Genomic DNA, 23,092 nt, shown 5'->3' with positions numbered 1-23,092 from the left:
CAGGTTTGGGGCAGCTTTGGGGCAGCTTTGGGGCAGTACTCTCACTTTACCCCTACTGAGTACCTATTCGAAACAGTTGTTCTGGTAACTAAATTGAAAATTTTGTCAGGTTGGCATTAAGTTGAGTTGACTTTGTTAGGTTGGTACCAAGTAGAAGATTGAAATGCATTTATCCAGGACCTCCTAAATACCAATTTATCCAGTACCTCCTAAATACCTATTTAGGAGGTCCTGATTTATCGCGGAAAAATTGATTGGGTACTGCTACTTCAATCAGAGCTATTCCTGGGAATATTATATTACTAGCCCAAAATCTGCGTTTTTTAGTGTTTTCCCAGCTTTATCGAGAACAAATAAACAGAAAATGTTCAAATTTACTACAGAAGCTCAGCTGGGGTGCAATAATGTTGTGTTAGAAGGAATTTGAAATAACGCCAAAGATACGCCCAACATTAGCGTTTTCTCAGCTTTTCTGCGTTTCCTCACCTTTCTCAATAATTGATGGAAATATATTTTTTAAAATTCAGTACATGGGTTTAGCTGAGGTGGAAGAATTTTGTTCGCCAAGGATACGCCGATATAGTAACAGGTGTTTTTCGAGATCAAATTGACAGATTCGGTACAGAGGTTCCGCTAAGGTCTACATGCAGGCGAGCGAAGCGAGCCCGCTGATCTCATTCTTGGACAAACCAGTCGGGGGTCCAGAATTCGGTACAGAGGTTCCGCTGAGGTCTACATGCAGGCGAGCGAAGCGAGCCCGCTGATCTCATTTTTGGACGATCCAATGTGTGTGTGTAAGTGTGTGTGTGTGTGGGGGTGTGTGTACACGATATCTCATCTCCCAATCAACGGAATTACTTGAAATTTGGAACTTGAGGTCCTTACACTATAAGGATCCGACACGTACAATTTCGATCAAATGCAATTCAAGATGGCGGCTGAAATGGCGAAAATGTTGTCAAAAGCAGGGGTTTTCGCGATTTTCTCGAAAACGGCTCCAACGATTTTGATCAAATTAATACCTAAAATAGTTATTGATAAGTTCTATCAACTGCCACAAGTCCCATATCTGTAAAAGTTTCAGGAGCTCCGCCTCATCTATGCAAAGTTTGATTTTAGATTCCCAATTATCAAATACAATTTGAACAGAAAAGTTCAAGTGGAAAAGATTGAGCATGAAACTCTCTACAACTATTGTTCAGTGACATTTTCACCTAAAATTGAAAATGAGCTTGAAATTCGAGAAAATGTGATTATTCAATATTGCAAACTGTTGGCAACTGTTGATTCTCTCAAATCATTCACTACGGAGAGCTAACGGACCTCGTGTGTCTCCAACGCTATTGTCGTGTCACCAGCTGGCTCAGATCTTTGAATAGTAGACTTGAGATGCGCGTGAACACTAGCGTCAGGTGATCAATTTTCATAACGGCAAGAAAAGTTGTGAGACTGCGCCACACAAAATTTTTCTATTTTCTTTCAAATGATTCACAAAATTTCAATTCTAATTTTAATAACAATGCCGCGGTACGAACGACGTCCAAACTTGGGTCGTAGAACTCCAAATACTGTAAATACAGAATATGCACGGGAAAATCAGCAGCAAGGAAATATACCATTCAATTTCCCAGCAAGCTGCATTCAACTATATCTAAAAATACAAACTGTTGAACAACTAACTAAGCACATAGGAAGTCTATATTGAGATATGAATGTAAATACTGATTGTTGGATAATTTTCATAAAAATATAGTGCATCCGATTAAGCTAAGGCTAAGTACACGTGAGGAGGCGCGGCTTGGTGATACAAGTGTTGATCTTATGGAGATTGCCTTATCACACCGTTCCACGCCATGCCCGATTCAGTGTGTGTGAGTTCATCCATTCAAAACAATAAGCAAGAAGCACCTGGATGCAAAATGCCGCATCACGCCTCCTAAGGTGTGCATCCAGCTAGCGTTTGTCATGAGATGCATTAACTATTTGGCGGTACGAAGTTCGCCGGGCCAGCTAGTAATTAAATGAAAAGACTGAGAAATTGTCATTTTAACTGTTCATTCTTGTTGAAAAAAATCAATTATATTTTATCCTCTTAGAAAATGTATTCTTCATTTATCCTTTATTCTGTATTGATTGATACAATAAGTACATCATCAAAATGATAGGGAGAGAAAAAGTAAGGTAACCTTGTGCTATTCCTCTCCCAAATTCAGATAAGGTCACACATAATCCGAAATAGGTTAAGTCTTGCAGTTGCTCACTTCACAAAATTTTCACTCCTTAATTATTTTCACAAAGTGGATTTTGAAATTTAGTTGCTTCAAAACCAAACATAGAAGAAATATTTCACATTATTATCACCAAAATAGAAAATATTCACATATTAAAGAAATAATTTTAAAGGACCAAAAAATCAAACTTAATACTACAAGACAGTTTCATTATCACTTACCTTGATTCATTATCTTATAACAATGATAAATATTTCTAGCTGGAACAGACCATGTTCCACAACAGCGTTGCCGATTCTCTGCCTTGCAACTGCCTTCTATAGAAGATAGCTGATACCAGTGAATCTGAAGTAATGTTTAGGCTTAACTCACACTTATGCGACTCTAGTCGAGAGCATGTGTCTCCAAATGGTGACACTCATACCAGTCGATACTAGTCTCCGCGACTGTCACCATTCGAAAACACATGCTCTCGACTAGAGTCGAGTCTTTTCTCGAGTGTGAGTTGAGTGAGCCTAACTGTTCATTCTAGTGGGAAAAATCAATTATATTTTATTCTCTTAGAAAATGTATTTTTCAATGATTCAATAATACATTTTCATGATTGAGATTTAATAATTTGTTAATTGATTATATTTTTACAATTTTGAAAACGATCTGGCAACGTTGCGGGGGTAGAGCGGGATATCTGCTTCGTTGGACGTTGGACGTTAGACAAGGATTGCAACAACATGCAATTTGAATAACGTGTGATGTTAATCGGCGGTTTTTCAACAAATAATTGTCCATTCTCTGAAGAGGATATAAAATACTTCCCATCAACACACACGATTGGGATTGATTGATTGATTGAGTACTTTATTTATGTAGATTACAATATATACTGGCCTTTACACTTATTTAGAATAGCTTACAATACAGCAAAATTATTCACATAGTATCGACTAAGAAAATAATTATTGAACTGTATATCATACGAAAAAAACAATTTGTAATAACTAAAGGTAATATTGTTATGCATCTACATAAATTGGCGGAGCTTTGGACATATCAATGTCCATTCTTCGGAAAGTATATTCAAAATATCCTTCCTACTAACTCTCTACCAAAACGTTAATTTCATTGATTCAACTGAGGATTCATTTATAAAAGGAAATATTGTAAAAGTTTTATCTATTGGGAGAGAGAGTTAGAGTGAGAGAGAGAGAGAGAAAAAAAAAAGAGAAAGAATAAGAGCGCGAGAGAAAGGAAAAGGAAGAGAAAGAGTGTGAGAGAGTAGAGATTCGCCGTACAAACAATCCACTATTTGAAGAGTCGGAGCTTTTTTCATGGATAGAGCTTTATTTGAAATCAATTAAAAGTTTCAAGTTGTTATCGAAAGTCGAAAAAAAAGGGTTCACCCTTTGGAAAAAGCTGAGGCTATAAGTAGGGTGTTTTTTCCTGGGGTAAGAGAGGACTTTATGAGGCTCTGTTAAGCCACTTGAATATGATAAACTTTATAACGTTATTTATAGTGAGGTCCACATTATAATGGCAGTGTTTGATTAGCAATGGTGCTACTATCCTTGTCTATCATTCAACAAAGAGGACAGCTTTGTGGCCAGATCTTTTAACAATGTAGAAAATATAATTAATTTATTAACGAAATATTTAATCTTAATTATAAAAATTCATCATGAAATTATTGAAAAATATGATCTATTTTATGCTCAATAAAATATAATTTATTATTTGAAACGAAAATGAACAGGTAATTTTACACCAATAAACCTGTATCAGCTACAGTCTATAGAAGGCATTCAAAATATGATTTCTTGCTTAATAAAATAATATCGGGGCACCAAGCTTCGTTCGTTCTTCATTTATTGATAAACAGAACACAATTCTTCAAAATGATTGGGGAAGGACAAACAGGCACAGTCCAAAACTGTTTCTTCCCCGAATTTTGAATAATACACTATAAATGGTCCCAAAAGTATGTTATGTTCCATACAATTGAATTCAGGTCCAATTTTCAGTCCAAATATTTGAAAACCGAAAAGTTCTAATTTAGATTGTCTACAAACCAAATTGAATAACAAAATAACACTCACTAATCACTTAAAACTGTAAAATAATGATTAACTTTGAATATTATGATATACTCTGATTTAGAATGATATACCATGTCATGTCAACAAATCAGATTATTTTGATCGAGTCTATTAAAATTTCTAGATAATATATCTCGCGAGATACGGTAAGCTGATTGATTACACAGCTGATCTCCCACACTGGCACACGCATCTTCTTTTATCGACAGACGACGAAATTATCATCTGTTTTTCCAAGGAAGAATAATTATTGTCCTTTTCATGTCCTTCAGCGAGTTTTCCCAGTAATGAGACTTAGTGCAATCAATTTTTTTATCATAAACCTACTATGTTCCAAATTTCGTGAAAATCGTTAGAGCCGTTATCGAGTTCCGTTGGACATAAAAAATCCGTGTTTCTTTTCTGGCACAAAATTTTGCAAAATTAGTCAAAAATTTAATCTGTAGAGATTTGAGTGAAATATTTTTGTTTTTAATCAGTTTTTAAATATCAAAATTCAAAATTTTTAGTTCAGTCTTTAGTTTTGAAGTGGAAATTGGACTTTTTGAAGTGAAAGTGCAATCTTAACCTTATTCTTTTTGACACTTGTATTTGTAAAAATTTGGGAGAAGACAGTTTTGGGCTATGCCTGTTGTCTTCTCCCAATCATATTATATTTATTATAATCATGATCTGTAATGACAATGGAATAAATAAATAAATAAATAAATAACCAAATATAAAAATATATACTGATATACGGAAATTTCTCGCTTAATATAATAATATAATTAATTATTTGAACAAGAATAGACAGTTGATATTACATCAATAAACCTGTATCAGCTACAGTCTATAGAAGGCATTGACAAGACAGAGGATCGTCAACGTTTTTCTCCTATCTTACTCCACTGCCATTATAACGTGGACTTCACTGTAGCTCTCGCTCCTCCCTCGGCACATAATAAAATTATCACACTTCCATTCGACCCCCTCATAGCCCCCAAAATTCTCCACCCCCTCACAGGAGCGAAAAGCTGCTAATTCTGAATAATTCAGTAGCTGCTAGGTTGCTTGTAAGATATGATGTTGGTTTGTAATGAAAAAAATTCACTTCGTGGATTTCCTGTTTTTATTAAAAATGGAGCGAGTTAGCTCTCACGGAAAAGACGAGAGGTCTGGAAAGAAATTCCGCGAACGGGCTTCATGTATAGAGAGTTCCACGTTAAATGGCAGTGGAGGAAGATAGAGAAAAACATTGCAGATCCTCTGTCTTGTCAATGCCTTCTATAGACGGTAGTTAATTGATGTAATATTAACTGTTCATTCTTGTTTAAAATAATCAATTCTTTTATTTCAATAAGCAATAAATTATTATTTTCAATAATTTCATAGTGAATTTTCATGATTGAGATGAAATATTTTGTTAATAAATTATTAATTCTACATCGTTGGAAAATGTTGTCAAAAACAGGGTTTTTTGCGATTTTCTCGAAAACGGCTCCAACGATTCTAATCAAATTTATACCTGCAATAGTCATTGTTAAGCTCTATCAAATGCAACAAGTCCTATATTTGTAAAAGTTTCACGAGTTCCGCCCCATTGATGCAAAGTTTGATTTTAGATTCTCAATTATCAGGCTTCAGATACAATTTGAACAAAAATTTTTGAGTGGAAAAGATTGAGCAAGAGAATCTCTACAATTGATGTTCAGTAACATTTTCACCTAAAATTGAAAATAAGCTCGAAACTCGAGAAAATGTGATTATCCAATTGCAAACTGTTGGCAACTGTTGATTCTATTAAATGAACACTATGAAGAGATAGCAGACCTCGTGTATCTCCAGCGTTATTGCCCTGTCACCAGCTGGCTCAGATCTTTGAATAGTAGACTTGAGATGATCGGGAACACTAGCGTCAGGTGATAAATTTTCATAACGGCAAGGAAAGTTGTGTGAGTGCGCCACACCAGATTTTTACAAATGGGACTGCGTTGTTCCTTCAGTGCACCCTTCACCATGCAACAGACAACAGCGACGGCAGACTACAAAACTGCGAATTATTAACGATGAACGATGAACGAATGGATCTCACTTTGTCGGTGGAGAACATGTTTATACACAAATAGTGTGTGTAAAAAGCGCGACCGTAGCGCGACGTGGTGGACAATTGGGAAAGCTTGGTAAACCTGGTGAGCGTAAATAGCAGACCTATGAGATCCAAAAACAACAAGCTATGCTACAAATACAGATCGACTCCTATTGGCTCCCTGATGGCGAATCAGGGGTCAGAACACTCCGAGGTCCGGGCACTGAATCTCATGGCGTGGGTGCCACACACAACACACACACACACACACACACACACACCACACACACACACACACACACACACACACCACACACCACACACACCACACACACACCACACACACACACACACACACACACACACAACACAACACACACACACACCACACACACACACCACACACCACACACACACACACACACACACACACAACACACACACACACACACCACACACCACACACACACACCACACACACACACACACACACACACACACACACACACACACCACACACCACACACCACACACCACACACACACACCACACACACACACACACACACACACACACACACACACACACACACCACACACACACACACACACCACCACACACACACACCACACACACACACACACACACACACACACCACACACACACACACACACACACACACACACACACACACACACACACACACACACACACACACACACACAGATCAATACCCAAAAACCACTCTTTGGACTCGAAACGTATAGAAATTGGGTACCTTAATTTTTATTGGAAAGTAATACTTTCCTTACCTATGGTGATAGGGCAAGGAAAGTGAAATCTGCCCTCTGATGAGAGTGAAGCGTGGAGGCTGCTACTTACCCCACGAGGACGCAGAGGGCGAAGCACGAGTCAAATTAAAAAATGTACTGCATATAAGAATAGAAAAAATGATAATAATTTAAATTAGCAATTAGAAGACCAAAAATCAACTAATAACTAAGAAAAATACTTTGTCATAATAGTAACAAGTAATAAGTAGATACAGAACTTAAAAAAAATTTCGGCTCTTATAAACATTTCTCAAGAATAATAGATAACGCCACGAGTTATCTATTATTCTTGAGAATGAACTCAAGACGTTGGCAACATTCAGCTTTATAGGAGCCGACAATTTTTTTTTGGAGAATAAGAAACAGATGTTGAAAATCTATTCTTCCGATAATAAAAGATTTCTTTCTAAGAGTCGGTTATCTTCCCCATTATCATCATTCATAGCAATTGTTCGAATTTCCCACAAAAGAATTTTTACACAGTAGTTCTTTGAAACATGAGCCATATTATAATGAAATACAGAGTGTTTAGGAACTCCCTACCAATACTCTAGGGCATTGCTCCTGGGTGAGAAACATAAAATACCTATGAATCAGTTTTTTAGATGAAAACAATCGACACCTCAATATTTGGTTGTTAGCGGTTGTGTCTGTATTTCACATTTTCACTTTCCTTGCCCTATACCATAGGTAAGCAAAGTATTGCTATCCAAAAATAAAATAAGGTACCCTAATTTCATGTTTTCTATACGTTTCAAGGTCCCCTGAGTCCAAAAACATGATTTTTGGGTGTTGGTCTGTGTGTGTGTGTGTGTGTGTGTGTGTGTGTGTGACTAGAGCAGTTTATTCAAAAGAACACACGTCGATATTTCATTTGTAGAACAGCTGTTTTGACAACTTTTAAAAAATCCTCAAATTTCATAATTCAAACAAAGGAAAGTGTACTCTGAAAACAATAAGAATAGTATAATCGTAGTTTTAATAACATTATTTAGCCGCCAATCGGCATAATGTTATTCCCCTGGATTATCCTCGTTTAAGAATGAGGCTTATAGATCAATGAGCAAGGAAAGTTGTGTGAGTGTACCACACCAGATTTTTTCATTAGATATCTTCAAAGTAGTCCCTATTGGAGTCGATAACACACTGATACCGGATTTTCAAATCCCTAAACGCTCCCTGGAAGTTGGCAACCTATATGCTGTCTAGAGCCCTCGTTGTAGCATGTTGAACGTTTTCCAGAGTCCCGCACCGCGTCCCCTTAAATTGTATCTTGAACTTGGGGAACAAAAGAAGTCCGGTGGTGCCATATCCGGGCTGTAAGGAGGATGTGGCAACGTTACCCTCGACTGTTTAGCCAACTGCTCGGTGACGAGCAGGCAGGTGTGCGACGGAGCATTGACGTGATGGAGGATTCACGAATCGGCAATCCCCAGACGGACTCGATGAGCCTGGGCGGTTAGTCAACGGAATACCTCTCTTTAGTACTGGCCGTTCACAAAGGGTTATTGCCACCCGGCCAAACTGTAAACGACTAGTACTACAGAGAGGTGCTCCGTCGACTAACCGGTACCCGGTGCCCGGGTTCATCGAGTCTGTCCGGGGATTGCCAATTCGTGGATCCTCCATCATGACAATGCTCCGTCGCACACCTGCCTGTTCGTCACCTCCTTACAGCCCAGATATGGCACCACCGAACTTCTTTTTGTTCCCCAAGATCAAGAGACTACTTAAGGGAACGCAGTTCAGGACTCTGGAAAAACGTTTAACGTGCTACAACGAGGGCTCTAGACAGCATAGAGGTTGCCGACTTCCAGGGAGCGTTCAGGGATTTGAAAATCCGGTATCAGCGTGTTATCAACTCCAATAGGGACTACTTTGGAGATATCTAATGAAAAATTGTACATATTTCGCCCATAAAAAATTTCCTGAGGTCAGTCTGGTTACTTATTATACAGACCCTGTACACTGAGATTCACGATATAATATATTCCAGCATGAAATTGATGTTGCTATCCTTGCCTGTTGTTGAACAAAGCTGATATATCTATCCTTTCCCTTTTCAGCACTTTTGCTCTCTTGTGTGTGTGGAAAAAACATTATCGACTACAGAAATATAAATCTCAATTAGCCTATAATGAGAATTTAGTATTTCACCAGGAGGAAATATATAAAATATATTTGAAGAGGAGTAGATCATTAATAATAATTGCATCAGTTATCAGAGTTTATCAGAGATTGACAAAGGTGTAGCAACCGAATCCGGTGATGATGATGATAATGATATCGAGTGACCTGGCTGGCTCAGGTCTGGTGTCAGAGTTTTCAGGTCGCAGCTGATCAATTTCAGGGCCTCTGACATGACCTAACGACTGCTTTTTAGGCAGCCGGGACCGACGGCTTAATGTGTCCATCCGAAACACGGGAGTGGCCCGAGATAAATATCTTGCCCGGGCCGGGATTTGAACCCGGGCCTCTGAATCATAAAGCCAGCATCTGATCCAGTCGACTACGGCCGAATCCGGTCTTTCTACTTTTAATAAAATCTGTGGTTTCTGAAAATTTCTCATCATCTAAGACTAGCAGCTAACCCGTGCCCCGCGAGGGGATATTTTAAAACTTAAAAAACTGAAAACTTGACCGAGTGGAATCTAGAAGAGTTTGAAATAGGCCTAGAACCATCCTAGGTTAATTAAGAATCTAATGCGAAATTTCAAGTTGATCAGTTCAGTAGTTCAGATGTATACCGGATATAAGAGTAGGCCTACCGGAGAATCATAACCATCCAAAACAGAATGTATACAAACGTAACGCAGAGAAACGGCAACACTGTAGTCCTACCATTTACAAGGTGAATATCACTATAAAAAACTCAAGATAGTGGTTTGCTTGTTGATTAGCACTATGAAGCTGCGTTTACACCAAAGTTATTAACAAAATGTTAATAACTTAATCCTTATAGATTCTATTAGATTGAACGGAGCTTGACAAACACATATGTTCATCATATATATGATAAGTTATGTTCAATCTAATAGAATCTATAAAGATTAGGCTATTAACATTTTGTTAATAATAATATCGAGTGACCTGGCTGGCTCAGGTCTGGTGTCAGAGTTTTCAGGTCGCAACTGATCAATTTCAGGGCCTCTGACATGACCTGCTTTTTATTTTGTTAATAACTTTGGTGTAAACCCAGCTTCATAGATGACGGAGGATGAGGAGGAGGAGGAGGAGGATGATCTCAACCTTTCAGAAAATAGAGAGAAGAAGAGACGAAAGATGTGGAGGAAAAAGAAGTAGAAGTCTTTGAAAGTGGGAGAAGAAAAGGGATGCCGGGCTTGATTCTCAGCGAAAAACTTTTGTACTTTAATAAACTTGTATTATATTATGCAAGTTGTTGTTGCACGTTGAACCAGGTAGACAAGTTGCAACTTGGCCAAGTGAGGCGAAAACTTAAGCTAAGTTACATGCGAGAGAGCTAATATTCCGTATTGTTGAGCTTTTCTCTTGTAGTTAGTTTGCAGATGCTACAAAACTTTCTCTTCCTCTAACACCTTTCTCTTTCTCTGATACCTTCCCCTCATTCTCTCTCTCTCTCTATCTTCCTTTCTCTTGAACCACCACGTCTATTCTCTCTGCAGTGGTGAATGATTTATTGGTGGTAAAGCGTACCGTAACTTTCGCACTTGTTTTAAGTGGCCGGCAATTTAAGGCCCATTTTATGAGGTTATTTCACATTAGCGTAGAAGACTATAGTGCGGTCCACGATATAATAGCAGTGGAGAAATATGGGAGAACAGCGTTGCCGATTTTCTGCCTTCTATAGACGGTAGCTGATACAGGTTTATTGATGTAATATCAACTGTTCATTATCGTTTACAAAACGAAGGGCACGAAAAAGATGACAACTAACTCGTGATCCTACTGAGAAAAATACAATTGAATAACAAAACACAACAATTGAGAAGAGAGATAAGGAAACTAACTGAGGAATCCATTAATAACTACCTTCAAAATTTGATGATAGGTGGGGAGGCATGGTGGAGGTGGAGGCAAGGCCTTTCCACCCACCAACTCGTGACCTATGCGAGTTCAACTCCTGGCCTTTTTGTAGGTCCTTCCGCTGAGAGAGGAGACGCCAAACTGCCTCTAGGGCGCCCGGCACCCGGCCACCCTTGACTCAGCCTCTTGACCCTCATTTGTGCCTGGAGTTTCACCCATCTCTGATCTCTTGGGGTTTTTTTGCCCCTCCGAAACTGCCCTGATGGGGCAGATCCCGTGGGTTTGGAGGCAAGGCAACTTCTGGAGTTACCTTGAGGTCCATTTTAGTCACCTCCTATGACAAGGATGGATACTGTGGGTGAATTCTGGTTTTCAACACATTCTTGAGTACGATGATCGACTCAAAGCTCCCCCAACCCACTGGGGGCAAACAAGCCTTACTATACTGAGTGTTCCACCAAGGTCGTAAAAGCCGTTAACCATAGACTCTACACGACGTTTCTGACAAAAAAGGTTCAGTAATTTTTCTTCCTATCGACCTTATTTTTCGAGATATAAGTTATAGGACTTTTTCCTATCCCTTCTTCAGGTACAGATTCGAAATAAATAATTTCAGTATTGACTAATAATTCAAAATTTTTAAAACAATGTTCTTCAGATTGTTGATTATAAGAACATAATATAAGGTTTTTACTTTCCTTGCCCTATTACCATAGGTAATAGCTGGCGGAAAAAATGGCGGATAATTACTAAAAAACCATGTTTTTCACGCTTTTCTCGAAAACGGCTCTAACGATTTTCTTCACATAGTCGAGATATTTCATCTGTAGAACAGCTGTTTTGACGACTTTAAAAAAATGACGACTAAAAGAATCATCGAATTTCACAATTCACACAGAGAAAAATTTCTCTGAAAACAATTATATATACACATATACAGAAGTCTGATCGTAGTTTCAAATATGAGCAAGGAAAGTTGTGTGAGTGTACCACACCAGATTTTTACTTTCCTTGCCCTATTGCCCATAGGTAAGGAAAGTATTGCTTTCCAAAAAAAATTGAGGTACCCTAATTTCAAGTTTTCTATACGTTTCACCCCCCTGAGTCCAAAAACATGATTTTTGGGTATTGGTCTGTGTGTGTGTGTGTGTGTGTGTGTGTGTGTGTGTGTGTGTGTGTGTGTGTGTGTGTGTGTGTGTGTGTGTGTGTGTGTGTGTGTGTGTGTGTGTGTGTGTGTGTGTGTGTGTGTGTGTGTGTGTGTGTTGTGTGTGTGTGTGTCTGTGTGTGTGTCTGTGTGTGTGTATGTGTGTGTGCGTGTGTGTGCGTGTGTGTGTGTGCGTGTGTGTGTATGATAATTACAAAAAAAAAACATGTTTTTCACGATTTTCTCAAAAATAACTTGACCGATTTTTTTCAAATTCATACACTGTATAGTAATTTATCAGCTCCATCAACTGGAATGAGTATCCTTCCTGGGAAACCAATGGGGGGTCCACCCCATCCTTGAGAAATGGACTTAGTAACCTCCTTCTCGTGCATGAGTTAGGTAGGTAGTTCATAAAAAGAACAAATAATCGAGATATTTCATTTGTAGAGCAGCTGTTTATACGACTTAAAAAAAATGACGACTAAAAAAATCATCGAATTTCTTAATTCACACAAAGAAAAAGTTCTCTGAAAACAATTATCTATATACATATACAGAAGTATGATCGTAGTTTCAAATATGAGCAAGGAAAGTTGTGTGAGTGTACCACACCAGATTCTTTTCAAATAATTGTAAGCCTGAGTTTTTCTGCTGAAATTCTTCAGTCTTGAACAAACGCGTGCATCGACAATGCTATGCGGGCGCTAAAAGAATTCCAGTAGAAGGGCTAGGTGAACTAGAAAGGATCAATGTAGGGAGCTTCCTTCATCCAGAGTAGGGAGCTTCCTTCATCCAGAGTTAGGAGCTTCCGTCATCCATGGACTGTCGAGTCTGATATTTTTGCAATATTGATAGAATATACTGGAAGAATATTGTAATAGTATATTTCGCACCTAGAGACTTTTTCGGCTTGAAATCGGTTTTCAAGTCCGAGGCCGTAGGCCGAGGACTAGAAAAGATTGAGAGCCGGAAAAACATTTTTGCCCGTGGTGCAAACGCTTTTTTTCGCTACACAGAAGAATAAACTTTATATGTATGGGAATAATTGTTTATTAAGCATTTCCGAAAGCAAAAGTGGAAGGTCATAGCTCTAGCAAATCTGAGGTAATCTGAATATCAGGAAATTATTGTCCAAGTATTTTTGTTTTTTATTCAGATTTGTCTAAATAACCTAAAAGATTATGTTCAAATATGTGGGAGGTTGAGTTTATACTTTTTCATTGATTCAAATGACAATAAGATGATATTATTATAAATGTTTTAATTATTGAATAATAAACTTAAATAATGAAAAGTTTTTTGATCAGCTGTTTTAGCACACTTGAAATTAAGCCAATCTGAATGTCAAAACGTCAACAATGCTTGTTGTCGTCGACTTCGGAAGTTTAGGTTAGAAGTTCTATACTACTCTGAAAATCGAATTTGAATAGTTTATAATATATATTTAATATGTATTCCATTCATCCAAATAAAATGATAGTATATTATTGCAGAATACTCTATTCAATTCTTGAAGCATAAACTGATTCCGTTTCATAAACTATTTGTGAAAACGTTCAGCACAATGGATATTGCCCAAGTAGTTCCAAAATTATCCACCAGGTTTCGTAATAAACGCAGTACTATGAGGTTTAAGGTTAGATTCTATTATACTCTGAAAATTGAATTTGAATAGTTCATAATATATTATTTGTATTTCATTCATTCAAATAAAATGATAGTATCTTATTGCAAAATACTTTATTCAATATTCTAGAAGCATAAACTGATTCCGTAAAACTATTTTGTAAACACGTTCACATCAAATCAGAATCAGCTGACTTCAAGGTTATTTTACAGCCCTAGGGCCGTAAAAATTTTACCGGCCTGGTCAAGAAACAATCACTTTCGGCCTCCATATGACGCACGAAAACCAGCTCATTACATCCAAGTGGGGCAAAAAAAAATTTCAAAAATTCAAACCAGAAAACTTTTTTTTTATTTTTACAGTTTACATCATCCTTGGAATAACTGAGTAAAATATTTTAATGACTCACACACTATATCCATTACTTAGTGTGGGAAATGACACATTAATAATATGGCAAAACATGTTTAAAAACAAACATGCTATGAATTTGAAATATTAAATAACATCATGATTTATAGCATGATTGAAATTGAATTTCATTTTTTTGATAGTTGCTTCACTAATTAGGAGCCTCACTAAATCAACTCATGGTTGATGAAATAGAACAGTGTGAATTCTGAAAAAAAAACATTTTTTATATTATAAGTTTGATATCATTATTACACTGGATAGCCTATTCTCTGGAAACTCATTTCATAGGAATAAACAGAATTTAATATTTAGCAACAATGCAAATATCAAATTGAACACATTTAATTATAACTCATTGCTCATTAACTGTCCTTAATTAATTAACTACTAGCAGGTAGGCTCGCTTCGCTCGCCTTATCCGTTTGTCCAAAGTGCTCAGCCCCCTAAACCATCGGCGGACCTGCAGCACCACTTGCCTCATCAATAGTTTGTAAATATGTGTGTAATTTTCCAAATCATTAAACTTTTCTTGAAGAGAGAATTCAGTTCAATCTTCTATTAATTTTTTAAATTCAATATTGGTTTCCAAGCACTCTATTTGCTCAAATAGATCCTATAATTTGTAAATGTTCTCCAGATAAATTTAATTTGAATTGAAAATTGAAATTATGTGTTTTGATATATGCCTTATCCAATCATTTACCTTCGATTGTGTAAGATTCTTTAAGATTATAATCCCTAAGACTTTCGAAGACTTCTTTCCGATATATTTCCTCTCGTTGAATGACTGTCTTCTGTGGGAAAAGTTTTTGCATATCTCTCTTTCTTGCTCTGGAAACAATAAAATTCATCAAACTTATATCATAATTTAATTCCTGATTCAAGCTGTGTTCACACCTGAGTTGATAACACGATTTATTAACAAAATGTTATTAACTTGACTGAATCGTCAGAAATTCTCTTAACAAAAGTTAATAACTTGTGTTTTTAGCAGAGAATTCCTTGTTATTAAAGTTAATGTTATTGACAGTATTAACATATTATCAATTCCCGTGTAAACTCAGCTTAACAGATAAGATATCACTTGTATCAAGCTGAGCCGGTATCACAGGAAGTTTGAACAGCATGATTGAGAAGTAATAAATTGTTTCATAAACAGTTTATCAGCAGATTTATAATGGAAAGAGATCTGATATTGATAAGATATTTTTCAAATGGTAATGAATAGAGTTTAACAATAGTTATTTGTATATCTAGAGTGAAAAGTACTGTTTTCCGCCTGAGGAGGAAGTTTGAAGCCCGAGGCGAAGCCGAGTCCAATAGTTTCCTTGAGGGAGAAAAATCATTTTTCATTCGTGATGTACACAACATTTTTCCTTCACCTACATTTTCAGAGACTCCAAATCAAATAATTTTAATAACTCACGTTATTGGTGACAATTTTCTATTTTACAACATAACATGAAATTTAAAAACTAAAAACCTGTCGTCTGGTTGACAGTGCTGTTGACGCTATCTATCAGCAAAAGTTGTAACAATTATCAGCTGGCCTACTATCAAAAATTGCTAATTCCAGTTCGCCCGTTCCAGATTTGAATTGAAGATGAAAAATATTAGTTTGCTGGTATTTCGAATCTATATAATAAGAGAGAAAGGGTTGTGTTTGTTCATGTGTTTCTTTGTTCATTTGTTTGTATGTTCATTTGTTTGTTTCCTCATTTCTTTGTTTGTTAGTTTGTTAGTTTGTTCATTTGTTAGTTTGTTCGTTTGTCCGTTTGTCCGTTTGTTCATTTGTTGATTTGTTCGTTTGTTTGTTTGCTCGTTTGTTTGTTTGTTTGTTCTTTTGTTCATTTGTTTGTTTGTTTGTTTGTTCGTTTGTTCGTTTGTTCGTTTGTTTGTTTATTCGTTTGTTCGTTTGTTTGTTTGTTCATTTGTTCGTTTGTTCGTTTGTTTGTTTGTTCGTTTGTTCATTTGTTCGTTTGTTCGTTTGTTCGTTTGTTCGTTTGTTCGTTTGTTCGTTTGTTCGTTTGTTCGTTTGTTCGTTTGTTCGTTTGTTCGTTTGTTCGTTTGTTCGTTTGTTTGTTTGTTCGTTTGTTCGTTTGTTCGTTTGTTCGTTTGTTCATTTGTTCGTCTGTTCGTTTGTTCGTTTGTTCTTTTGTTCGTTTGTTCGTTTGTTCGTTTGTTTGTTTGTTCATTTGTTCGTTTGTTCATTTGTTTGTTTGTTCGTTTGTTCGTTTGTTCGTTTGTTTGTTTGTTTATTTGTTCGTTTGTTCGTTGTTCGTTTGTTCGTTTGTTCGTTTGTTCGTTTGTTCGTTTGTTCGTTTGTTCGTTTGTTCGTTTGTTGTTTGTTCGTTTGTTCGTTTGTTCGTTTGTTCGTTTGTTCATTTGTTCGTCTGTTCGTTTGTTCGTTGTTCGTTTGTTCGTTTGTTCGTTTGTTCGTTGTTTGTTTGTTCATTTGTTCGTTTGTTCATTTGTTTGTTTGTTCGTTTGTTCGTTTGTTCGTTTGTTTGTTTGTTTATTTGTTCGTTTGTTTGTTTGTTCATGACAGCAGCCCACCAGGAAAAAGGCATAGACACATGAGGCAAATCTATGCCGCATCTTTAAGTTTGTGAAAAATCGGCACACATAAGTTGTAAAATATTTTAGAGGGCCCTCAGTGCACCAAATTTATAGAAATTTCATAAAGCTAGCTCATCAAAGGTTTTCATTCAAAAATCAAGCTTGATTTAAACGTATTTGTGCAAGTAGTTATAAATAAGGGAAAAGTTTTATTAAGAACATTGATGAGAATTGAATATTTGAGTATATATCACTATGTAAATTATAGCATATGCTCATTAAATGTATTTCAATATCAGTATCATTTAAAGAAGAATTACCAGAAGCTCAAAGTACCTAAGATAAAATATTTTATTCAAATTCCACTGACAGCCGAACTCATACCCTGAGGATTAATGTTTAAATTTTTGATATTGTTGGAATACGGGATTATAAATTCTTATTCTATGAGCAAAAGCAAGTCGAACGATTGAGCTATATAAATCTATAATATATGCTGATAGAAATCATATATTGAGCTATATAAATCTATAAATATATGCTGATAGAAAAATTATGAAAATTATTAATGGATGTATAATAAGAGTTGGAAGTATAATAAGAGTTTTAACTGAAACATGGTCAGAACTGACCTAAACCGAAACATCTGGTCTCACAGACCGAGTCTTGCTTAAAGTGTTATATTTGATATATTTTCTACTAAATATGAATTTAAATATTTTTCATTGGTAAATTTCAATTATAGTGAAGTATAATATCGATTTTAGTTAGAAATTAAGTGATGGAGGAATAGAAAAAAATTTGGAAACATTGATATGTGATGAATGTGATGTTGGATGTAAGAACACACACAATACAAAGATCTGTGTAAGATATACTATCAGTTACTACTCAGAACAATAATCATGGAGAAATATTCTATCAATATAGGCTTTATAGCAAAACTGAAAGGTAATCATTGAAAATAATAATGTTTTTCATTGTTACCAAGAAACTTGTTTGAGCAAACGTTTTCAGCCTCCAGTTATTTTATTAGCAAGAAAAGTTCATAAATAACTATAGTGATCGGAATAATCTATTTCGTCAAGTGAATGTTTATTTTGTGACACTTCATTGTGAAGCATCCTATTGATACAAGTTCCAAAGGCTGGGGCTTGTATGGTTGATAACTCATCTATTGTCATCAATTTTCCTAAACCAACGTTTTCTAAATAACAAAAATCAGTTTTCCAAATAAAACATGTCAATAAAATACTGAAATAATGAAGAGAAAAACATTAGAAAAAAAAATTGAACGCTCAAAATATCTGTTAGACGAAACATCCAGTATTCTAGACCGACAGGGGTGCCCACAAGGGGGCATGGCACAATTGGCGCCATCAACATTTTTAGGGGGGGGGGGGCATGATTTATTTTTTTTACATTTTATGTCAACATTTTGTATCATGGCTAAAAAATCAAGGTATTAAATAAAGATATCCAAATGTAGTTAATTTTAATACTTTTTCCCCACCTTTACAATGCTATATTTTGCAAAGTGTTACTCAATATGAAGCATAAAAAATACAATTGATAATATTTTGTATGCAGGAATTTTAGTAATTTCAAGCCTATGATTTTGAAGGCTTGACTTTGACAAAAATAAATTATAACTTCATCATCCACTATTATTCTGATTTCCTTTGCTCAATTTTAATTTTGAATGGTCCTGTGTTTGAGTTTCCTTGCTGTTGCAACCTGATTTTCTTAAAAGCACAATGATGAGTTAAATTGAAATGTACATTCAAATCTAATAAATATTTCAATTTCGAAGGCGTTTCATGATGATATTAATGTCTCTGAAATGGGAATGCAATTATAAACAACATCGCAAACTCTAGTGAATTTGACAAAAGAACTTCTTTTGTCAAAAATTTGTGAAAAATATCAAATGAAGCCAATTTCAATCTTTCAAATATACACCCTATTTACCACACATTAATCAAGTAACTATTGTAATGCTTCATTATTTTTTCTGTTTTGTATAATAGTCCAGTCAAATGGTCGTTTTTCAGGAAACAGCCCAAAAGAATTTTTCGCGACGGTTCTATTTGTATTTTGAGGCGCTGAATTCCAATCTAAAATTTGCTGACACGCCAGAGGGCGGCTTCACCCCCAAAACTCCCAAAAGACCCCAAATTTTCGGACTTTTTTTCAATTTTTCCATTTAATCTTGAGAACCTTTAACTTTTTGAGAAAAAGCATTCTCTGAAATATTGAAGATTGTAAAATACCCAATAAATTCAGTAGTCGCGCAGAATTCAGTGGCGGTGGGAGGGGGAATACACCCAAGAATAGAAAATCATGTCCTACAGCCAAAATTCAAATTTCCATTATAATACCTTTTCATGGCCTTCCTAACAAAAAAGAAACATTTTTCGGCTGAAATCACCTTACGAGGGTTATGTTCTATAGAATCACTCGTTAGATTTCAGTATTTCCTAGTGGGGGGCACACATAAGGATACGTCCAGGATCAAAACTTTAAACGCTTATAACTTTTGACTGAATGATCACTTATCCTCGTACTTCAGCTCGTTCATATCAGCTCGTCAAGGCGGAATGAAATCATGTATCATCTCACTAAAATTTGTTTAAGAAATAGGAAATTCCTCCTTTAGTGTGTGTATCTTAGCCCATATTTCAATGCATAGAAAAATGACCGTTTTCTATATTCAAAACTGTGTCTCGGTAACTCAAAATGATACTTGGTCTTGATTTGAAAAAAAGAATCTCCTCTTCCATGTTAGGTGAATGATTTTTGTAAAAATATAATCGTGAAGTAAACGTTTGTTTCAAAAAATCAAGAAATCTGCGATATTTTTCTCATTTTCACAGTCTCGACAGTTTTTCGATATAAACAGTAATGCAAGATCAATTCAAGGCGACTCAGCTTTTAGAGCATGAAATTTTCTCTCATTTGAGACCAATCGCAAGTTTCTATCATGTATTGTACTCATTTTAGAGACTCTTCAATAACAGTAAAATTGCAAGAAAAATGAGGAAATAAAGATCATCATTCAATTGGCTGTAACTTTTGAACTGTATGTATTGGAAACAAAAGTATAATTCATGGGAGTGGAAAGAGGAAAAAATTCATCACAACCTCGACTACTTTTTGGATTTTTTATCTGAAGTGTTCCACAAGATATGCAATGTTGCATATGCGAGAATTTGAAAATGGGGGAAATATCACAAGTTTCTCGCACATTTAAAGTTGTGTATCTTGTGGAACTCCAAAAAATCCAAAAAGTAGTCCTGCGCGACCACTCAACTCATTGGAAATTTTATCATCTTTAATATTATACAGAGAATGTTCTTTCTCAAAAAATTCAAGGTTCTCGAGATAAAATGGAAAACTTGAAAAAAGTCAAAAATTTGGGGGTGAAGTCGCCCTCTGGCGTGTCAGCAAATTTCAGATTAGAATTCAGCGCCCCAAAATACATATAGAACCATCGAAAAAAATTGGAAAACTTTCGAAAAAAACTTTTTATAAGTAACCTTAACATTTAACAAGCAAAGCCTCCCTTACTTATCTTTTAATATCCTATTAAAATATTTGTCATGTAGTTTTTCCTGATGTAATGTAGTACTTTTTAGTCCTTCCGAACAAGAATGGGTCCACTGCTAGTCTCAAAAATAATATCAAAAAGATAGGTACTTTATTTCTATTTTAAAAGAGATAAGAAACGATAATATTTTTACAATATTATGAAAACATAAAGAATTCCTCACAAGACCAAAGGTAAATAATTACCTTCGCAAGATTAGAATGTAAGATGTGAATTTTATTGTCATACACTGACTAATGTTAAAAACTAAAGGGTTGGGAATTGGTGTTCTTAGGGGGGGACATTACACTTGGATTGGAGGGGGCATTACACTCGGATTGGGTGGGGGCATGCGCCATTGCCCTTGGGGGGTGGCTGGGCACTCCTGTAGACCGGTAAAACATGGACGTTATCCGAAAAATCCGGTAGCTGAGACCGGTACGTTTTCAATAGATTGATGTTCACTTGATAACCGTGAGTTGGGGACTGACGAGAATTGTTGAAGAATGTTGAAGAATAGTGGGGAAGAAGATATTAGAGTGGGCAGCAATTTCTGATTCACTATTTTGCCACTATAGAAAAAATAATTTTGCCTCTGGTCTCACAGACCGGTGTTTCGGTTCAAGTGTTAATTATTGAGCCATTTGTGATATTTTTCTTGCATACTTTCTCATATTGTTTTTATATTAATTTATTGTTTCATATTTTATTCTTGCTCATTGTTTACATTTGTCATTATACGTTTCATTCGTTGAATGGTGTACCTTTCATTTTTAATCCTGTCTTCATGCATGACCAATTTTGTACTAGAATTTTTCATTATTATTGACAAATTATTATAATTATAAACCAACAATAATTATTCTCCACCGAATCAGTTGGACAAATCAGCGTTGTACGGTATTGATCATTGAATCTTCAGAAATATCACGCTCTCAAGATTTATTTGAATGGTTCAACCTAACCACTGAAGTCAAATTGACTGAAACACAGGGTCATAGAATTAAGCCGAAGCAGTTCTACAAATCATAGAAAGTATGAGGAACTCTAACTAAAATATTGTCTTCGATCACACTCGGTACTGTCTCACACTGCTGAGCCCTTTGTCAGATGGCAGCGATTTGGATAGGTGTCGGTACCATATTGTCTTGTGCAATATATGGAATCATTATATTTGTCTACCTTTTCAGCATCCATAATTGTGGAGTTAATCGGGGTGGCGGTAAGAGTTGCCGATTGGTAAAGCAGCAGCAGTTTGCAGAGATTGATAGCAGAATTTTATATGAGCTCCTTGAAGAGCTGGTAAGAAACATATAGTATCTTTATTTCAGCAGGCGCATAAATATAAGAAATATTTAAATCTCATTTGCTCTACCGACTACTGCCAGCTGGGCACATATAAGTCAAAAGTAACATTTTATATACATGTTACAATCAACGTAAGGCTCATATATTATATGTACAAGTCAATACGGCTTTACAGTATATATGTTCTATATTATATTTACTGATATATATTAAAATATCCCACGAAAAGTTTTTCTACAGAGATATATCTATAAAAGTTTATATGAATAGGAATCGTCCTCAGTGAGTAAGTTGTGATGAGAGGGATCACAGATAGATTAGACATGGTCTTACTTCATAGTTTCTGATTTAGGAAACAAACAATTTGCAATTAGTTAATGTTATGTCTACACACTTGGAACAATAACATTTTACAGGCAAGTATAATGAGTATCAAAAGCTGCACTTACTCAAAACTTTCTCCATTATACAAATATGTGACAAATGCATCCAAATTCATTTCCCTTCTTGTTTTGAGTCGATTAAGAAGGGCATTCTTGAACTCTTCTGTCATGGACAATAGAAATTATTATCAATATTTAATCTGAAATCTCTTATTAGGGACATGGATATGGTGATCAGATTACAATAACAATAGCATAAATATGAATACAATTAGCCCAGTCAACGGAGTGTTATAGAGGGAAAAGTTTGGAAGACAATTTTTGACCCCGCAGTTCTGTTAAAGGTAGTGAGGAGGTAAACATCAAAAGTCCTATTCTTAGGAGCTATTTTAAGAACTAAAGCTCAAAGGTACTATTTTTTGGTTTCTCGCATATAACTCGAAAATTATGCATTTCACAAACATGACTAAACTATAAGAAATTTAAACTTACATAATTTCCTACCATATTGATTCAACAACTTTTTCTATATCTCTTTCACTTTTCGAGATATCCGCTCTAATAGATGTGACATTTTTGAAAAAAATTCATTTTCCTTCGATTTTTTCGCTCTTATAACTTTTTAATATCGATGGAAAAATCCATGCTGATCATGAGCTTATAGAGCATAAAATTTTCTTCAATTTGATCTATAATTTCACAAGTTCACGCACATCCTCACGACTGTTGCAAGAGCTTCTTTGTTGAGTGTGAGATCTTCAGTTATGCAAAAGTAGACCAATTGAAAAAGGATATTGGCGAGAATGTTTTGACTTCGCAGCATTGTTGGGACCA

The 23,092-nt window shown here is 35.8% G+C and overlaps 1 protein-coding gene across 1 annotated transcript in view; it reads right to left on the bottom strand.

Moving 5' to 3' along the window:
- Positions 1-14,339: 14,339 nt before the first annotated feature.
- The window catches only part of LOC120353061, a 47,887-nt gene continuing 39,134 nt past the window's right edge, over positions 14,340-23,092 (bottom strand). The window contains exons 5-7 of the mRNA XM_039435579.1: positions 22,325-22,421; positions 15,123-15,250; positions 14,340-14,624 (exon numbers count right to left, since the gene is read on the bottom strand). Coding sequence (XP_039291513.1) covers positions 14,584-14,624; positions 15,123-15,250; positions 22,325-22,421 — 266 coding nt within the window. The 3' untranslated portion in view covers positions 14,340-14,583. The remainder of the gene's footprint in view (positions 14,625-15,122; positions 15,251-22,324; positions 22,422-23,092) is intronic.

Source organism: Nilaparvata lugens, chromosome 9, assembly GCF_014356525.2.
Source record: "Nilaparvata lugens isolate BPH chromosome 9, ASM1435652v1, whole genome shotgun sequence".
Classification (NCBI taxonomy): Eukaryota; Metazoa; Arthropoda; class Insecta; order Hemiptera; family Delphacidae; genus Nilaparvata; species Nilaparvata lugens.
This window is presented reverse-complemented; position numbering and strand designations above follow the sequence as displayed.